General features: G+C 43.3%; 1 protein-coding gene across 3 annotated transcripts in view; it reads left to right on the top strand.

The window, feature by feature from the left end:
- klhl22 (kelch-like family member 22) overlaps nt 1–5,673 on the top strand; it is a 50,918-nt gene extending 45,245 nt beyond the window's left edge. For all 3 annotated transcript variants that reach the window (XM_043716152.1, XM_043716150.1, XM_043716151.1), the window contains 3 exons: nt 654–846; nt 2,086–2,319; nt 2,955–5,673. In XM_043716152.1, coding sequence (XP_043572087.1) covers nt 654–846; nt 2,086–2,319; nt 2,955–3,329 — 802 coding nt within the window. In that variant the 3' untranslated portion in view covers nt 3,330–5,673. The remainder of the gene's footprint in view (nt 1–653; nt 847–2,085; nt 2,320–2,954) is intronic.
- Nucleotides 5,674–6,230: the final 557 nt, after the last annotated feature.

The following is a 6,230-nucleotide window of genomic DNA, read 5'->3' as shown; positions in this document are numbered from 1 at the left end:
GGGAGCAGGTCTGTGTACAGTGACCCCGCTCCCCTCTCTCCTGTATCACGGGGAGCAGGGTCTGTGTACAGTTTCCCCGCTCCCCTCTCTCCTGTATGACGGGGAGCAGGGTCTGTGTCAAGTGACCCCGCTCCCTCTCTCCTGTATCACGGGGAGCAGGGTCTATGTACAGTTACCCCTCTCATGCTGTATTGTGGCTCAAATAAGTGGCTCATTTGATCTAATGTTGTTATATTCCTTCCCTTGAATCAATGGGAAACATTAATTGTTCTGTGTGCCTGTCCAGACTGTGCAGTGCTTACCAGAGAAGGAAGCAGGGGATTGGATTTTCCTGGTATTATATAATGGTATAGTATATTAATACTCCAGCATTAGTTGAGGTTTCAGGTTGGGAGCTGAGTCCTTTTTTGTTTTATTAGCATCATCACCAAATTCAAAAATGTATTTCTCCCTTGATGTAGTTCTGCACGTGTCTTTTCCAAGTATTTCTATGTAAGATGTTGATTTCTGCATTAATCAAGTTATTTTGAAGGAGTGTGGGTGGTGTTGACGGCTGCTACTTTGTGGCTTTCCTGTTGTTGAAGTGGAGTGTGAGGAGTTGCCCACTGTGGTTAGTGCAATGAGAATTTGATTACTTAATCTCTTGTTTGAAGGTATGACCCACGGCACAGTAGGTGGACTCGGATCCAGTCACTGCAGCAGCCACATGCTGACCACTGTGTGTGTGTGGTAGGCGAGTACCTGTACGCCATAGGAGGCCGAGACTATCACCAGGAGTTAAACGTGGTGGAACGTTATGACCCCCGCTTAAATAGTTGGGAATATGTGGCACCACTGGAAAAAGAGGTACGTGTCATTGCACTCTGACAAGTTTTTGCAGCTTCACAGCTGGTCAGTTCAAGGTGAAATCACCATTATCTTTCTGTCCACCATTCACGCTCCATTCTTTGTAAAGTGGGACAGACTGTTGTACTTCTGTTCACCCAGCAGTGCGGGCATCACAAGCACCGATGGGAGGATATGTGCAGGAGCAGGCCAGGAGGAGGTGTATAGCAAACAGTTATTAGGGTTATGTACTATGGATTGAAAGTTCTCGATCTGACTGGCCTCCAGTAAGAAGCTGTGCCGTAATATCCCAACTAAACAAAATTCATAAACTTTCAAATTCAAACAAAAAAGTCCAAGATTTCATAGTTTTTTCTGAAATCTCTGATAAGAGTTTTTGTGGGTTATGAAAGAGCTTGATCCTGCCTGAAGTTCCAGAATGATACACAGAGCCGTGGCAGTTAATCAGGTGGGCTATAGAGATATATAGCATGGAAACAGAGCCTTTGGTCCAACACAAGATAGATGAATCATTTTAGTTATTTGAATCAATTAGTTGTGATGTGTAATGACACATTTCTGGAGCAGGTGAGAGTTCTGGCTCAGAGCTAGGCATGTCACGAGAACGTAAGGTGTCTGGTTTGATTCTGACGTTCAGCAGTCTTATTTGATCATATTATGTTCAACGGTCAAACATTTGCAGTGCTATACACATTTAAACATGGGAGCTGGTTCATTGCGAATAGTCAGCTCATGGCAATCTAATGGCCCTTTAGATGTTAAACACTCTGATTCCCCTCACCTGTTGTTCAGGATAAAACTAATGAATTTATTTACAAATACTATAAATACTCAAAAATGGAAGTGGTTAGTGCAATATGTGACTTACCGGAGTCAAATTATTTTAGCACTTTTTAAAAAAATGCCTTTGTTTAGTTCAGGGAATTGCCTTTATTAACTTTGCAAAGGAGGGTATCACCTTGCAATATATCGCAAAGGTTAACACTTTGGAGGACAACAAATCAGTTGGCAACTTGTTACCCGGGAATTTAGTCAGAGAACTGGCAATGGGGTGTGAGTCCTTGAAGGAGTTACGTTGGCTCAGAGGAGAGAAAAACCAGGACAGGATGGGATGCTGCAGCAAGTACTGCTTAGCGATGCATTGTTCCTTTTTCTTGTGAGATTGGTATTCTGAGTGCTCTTGTGCTAAACTGTTGAAATTTTGCATAATGATTTGATATTCCTCTGGGACTTGATTAGGTGTATGCACATGCAGGAGCAGTGCATGCAGGCAAGATATACATAGCCTGTGGAAGAAGTGGAAGAAGTTACTTGAAGGAGCTGCACTGCTACGATCCAGAGGCAAACCAGTGGGAAATGAAGGCCAGTGCCCCTGTGGAACGGGCTTGGCATGGAATGGCTGCAGTCCAAGGCCAGCTGTACCTCCTCGGTGGCAGCAACAATGCCAATGGATATAGGCAGGATGTCATGCAGGTAAGCTTTGAGTGAGCTGCTGCTTTTGGGTTTCAACCTCCTCATCACCTAATCAGCTTGATGCTATAGATGAGAAGGACTGGCATTCACCATGTGAATCTGACACCATTAGCAGAGAGAGGTTCAAAATGGTGACGCCTCAGCACTCCGCTGGAAGGCACAGATGACGAAAGGCCCCTCTTGGACCTTCTTCATTTTAACTGCTGCACCTGTTGGCAGGTCCATTTTTAACTGCACAGGGACTTGAACACAAATTCCCTCACTACACTTGTCCATTACTCTACATCCTTGCTTACCTCAAAACCTACCTTTTTACTACTTCTCCTAATACTCCACAAATTTTATTTGCTAACATGCCTGTGAAGTGCCTTTTGGCATTTGACTATATTAAAGGCACCACATCAATTCAAGTTCTTGTTGGTGAATTGTGACAGGACTCGCCTTGGGTTTTGTTGTGGCAGTTGGCCTGCCTGAAACCACCAGCCATTTTCGGAAACCAGGCATCATTGCTGCTTTGAAATTGCATTTGTATCTTGTGCAGTGGTTGATAAAAGTGTTACCCTATTAGTTTGTGCCCTGCTTATTCACACTGTTACCACCCTTTCAATGCTTTTCTTCCTGTTGTGTTTGTAAAGGTTTCCTGTTACAGCCCTGAGCGAGACCAGTGGTCAACAGTTTCCGAAATGCCCTTTGGTCATGGGGAACCAGGCATTGCTGTCTTGGATGACAGAATCTACATCCTGGGCGGGAGGTCACACGACCGTTACACACGCACTGACTACGTCCACATATACAACGTGACAGAACAATGCTGGGAGCAAGCTCCAGATATTGAGTGTGCCAATTCTGGGATGTCCTGCTGTGTCCTGACCCTCCCAAGACAGGTGGTGGAGGACTGGGGGGGTCAGACTCCCCGAAAACGTTCTGAGCGTGCTTGCCGCCGTGCCTACATGCTTCCCGAAGTAGTTGGCCTGTCTGACTTTGAGGAGTTCAGTTCCAGTGAAGACTGAAGATTTGGTTAAATAGGCTGGACTGGTGAACGTTCTGTTCTCAATGTGGCACATCCTGTGGATAACTGCCTTGTCCGTTTTGTTTCTTTTCCCTGTTTTCTCAGACTTGCTACTGAAGGTTCTGCTTTGTGCTGGGGCATTGCAGAGGGGCCAGGGGATTGCGAAGGTGTCACAGGAACAGACAGTTTCTCTCCACCTTCCCTCATGTTCCCTTGTCCAAGTGGCTGTTCTTGAGCAGACAAGTGTATGTTGACAAGCTGTAGGATCTTGGGGAGGCCATTGCCTCTAAACCTGAATGTCATCAGACTACAACAGGATCCTGACACGACCACTACCCTTCCTAATCTAAGGTCAAATGTAAAGGTCCAAACTTAGAATTGCTATCTCAGTATAGCATACCTGGCAGTATATGATTTGCATGAGTTTGTACCATATCATATGTCATTGGGGAACTTTATTTAATCAGTTTGCTTTCTTCAATATTAGGAGGTCCAGGTGTAAGCTAGACAACAAATTCATCAATCTCCATTTCTCTCTGTCTCATGCACCTTTCATGCCCATTTAATAATACTGCTTTGATTAGTTCAGCCTTGTGAACAGAAGGTTGGAATCTTCTCAAATTAAAGCAAATTACTGTAGATGCTGGAAATCTGAAGTAATAAGAGAAAATACTGGAGAAACAATCTGGCTGGCAGCATCTGTGGGGAGTGAAACAGTTAATATCTGAAGGAGTGATATTGGACTCAACATTAACTCTTGTTTCACTCTCCGCAGATGCTGCTAGACCTACTGTGTTTCTCCAGTATTTTCTCTTTTCATTTGAATCATCTCCCTGAACTCTCACTTTGATTACATTCATTCCATTTTGCTCCCCAGGAATCTGCTTTCTCATTCCCCTACACAGCACACTCCAAAAAGACCCAAGCTATCAGTCTTGCCCAGATTCAGAGGCTGGTGGACCCAGGTCCTGCTCACAGTGCTTTATGCTGAATACAGGGAGTGCTGCATTGACAGAGCTTAAACCCAAGGTTCAGTCTGTCATCAGGTCAGCTGTTAATTGTCCACTGTAAACATGGAGTAAAACAATCGCATGGTTCTGTTTTGGAGAGGAGCTAAAATGTGCCTGGTATCCAGGTCAATATTTGCTCCTTCAACCAATATCTGATGATCTGACTGTTATCACATTGCTGTTTTAGCTGCTAGACTTCCAACATTACAACAATAGAACAGAACAGAGTCCCGATAGTGTGGCAACTGTTTGCACTTCATCAGCACTTCTTTGGTTGTGAAGTGTTTCAGAGCACTCTGAGGTCAAGCCTTTATTGAATTGATTTTATTTTCTCCACACTGTTTCTAACCCCCAAGGTGCTCTGTGACATTACCTTGCAATTTTCACAGCCAAATCTCAATGATGAGTTTGCTGACTTGTACTCGCCAGTGTGGACAAGGTCTAGTTCCCCCTGCCCTGGTTGTAAAAAACAAAACCGCTCTCTAACTCACCCTAGGTCAACAATTGGAAGATCTAGAATAACTCCCATCTTTGTAATACAGTAACTACTCCTTCAGCTCAGCATTCACTTTCCTTGCTCCTGCAAAGTGCCTTGGGATATGTGTCCACATTGAAGGTGCTATATAAATGTAAGTAGCTGAGGTAGGCTGGGGATGAAGTGATTATTATACTAGAAGTCAATTTATTGACCTGTTTAATGGGTTCACAGCACACAATTCATGCATGGTTTACTTCTCCAAGTTGTACTCTCCTACAAAAGATTGCTTTACCTATTTCCCTGCAGACATGTCAACTCTTTCATATCTTTTATTGGGGGGGGCAGGAGGGGAGAGGAGGCACAAATTTGTGAATCATCTTCCTGAGACCAAGCCAAACCTGTGATCTGACTGTTGCATCATCAGCAGATGGATTGACTTTACATCAAGAAATATCTGACCAGATAAACAGGAGGGTATTTTTGGTAAAAATCTAATCTAGAGATTCAAGTAAAGAACAGTTTAAGTAAGAAAAGGTTGTAAGGATCTGGGAAGAGTTGGGAGGTCTGTATGTGTTTTGATAATGCATGCTATTTGCTTGGAAAAAGCTTCTTAATTGTGTGTAGTTCTGATATCATCAAAGGTTAATCAGCTGGTGATGTCATGAATATAATTGGGAAAAAAAATTATAGAATTCTTCAAATCATGAAGCTGTTGGAGCATTGAAATGGAGTGAAATTTATTTTCTGTTTTACAGAGCTTTGAAATTACGCACATTGGAAACAGTACTCATTTTGTTTTTAACCTGTAACTTACTCTGCTGTAATACATGCAACAATAAACATAACTTATATTTAAATGAATGTTCCATCTCCATCTTTGCAATCCTTACATTGATTCAGAATATTATCTTGATGCTAGTGGTGTATCTAAATTAATAACGTATTTCATAGCAGGAAGACAGATTGGAAAAGGGGGAGGTGCATTGAGACCAGGCTGACCTTATACACCAGTCACTGAAAGTAAGCATTTCAGGTGCGTCAGGCGGTGAGGAAAGCAAATGATACGTTGGCCTTCATAGTGAGAGAATTCAAGTCTGGGAGCGTGGAAGTTATGCTGCAATTGAACGAGGCCTTGGGTGAGACCAACCTGGAGTATTGTGTGTAGTTTTGGTCTCCTTACGTGAGAAAGGACATTCTGACTAGAGAGAGAGTGTGCAGCAAACTGACTCCTAGGATGGCAGGAAAGAGGGGTTCCATTTCATGGGGTGTTGGCATCAGTTAGGGAACTGGGAGATCTGTACCGATGGGACAGTCTCCACCTAAACCAATCTGGAACCAATGTTCCAGCGAAAAGGATAAACAGGGTGTCACTAATAAACTAATAAATGGGCGAGAAGGAAGTATGATGGTAAAT

Source organism: Chiloscyllium plagiosum, chromosome 25, assembly GCF_004010195.1.
Source record: "Chiloscyllium plagiosum isolate BGI_BamShark_2017 chromosome 25, ASM401019v2, whole genome shotgun sequence".
NCBI classification, from domain to species: domain Eukaryota; kingdom Metazoa; phylum Chordata; class Chondrichthyes; order Orectolobiformes; family Hemiscylliidae; genus Chiloscyllium; species Chiloscyllium plagiosum.
This window is presented reverse-complemented; position numbering and strand designations above follow the sequence as displayed.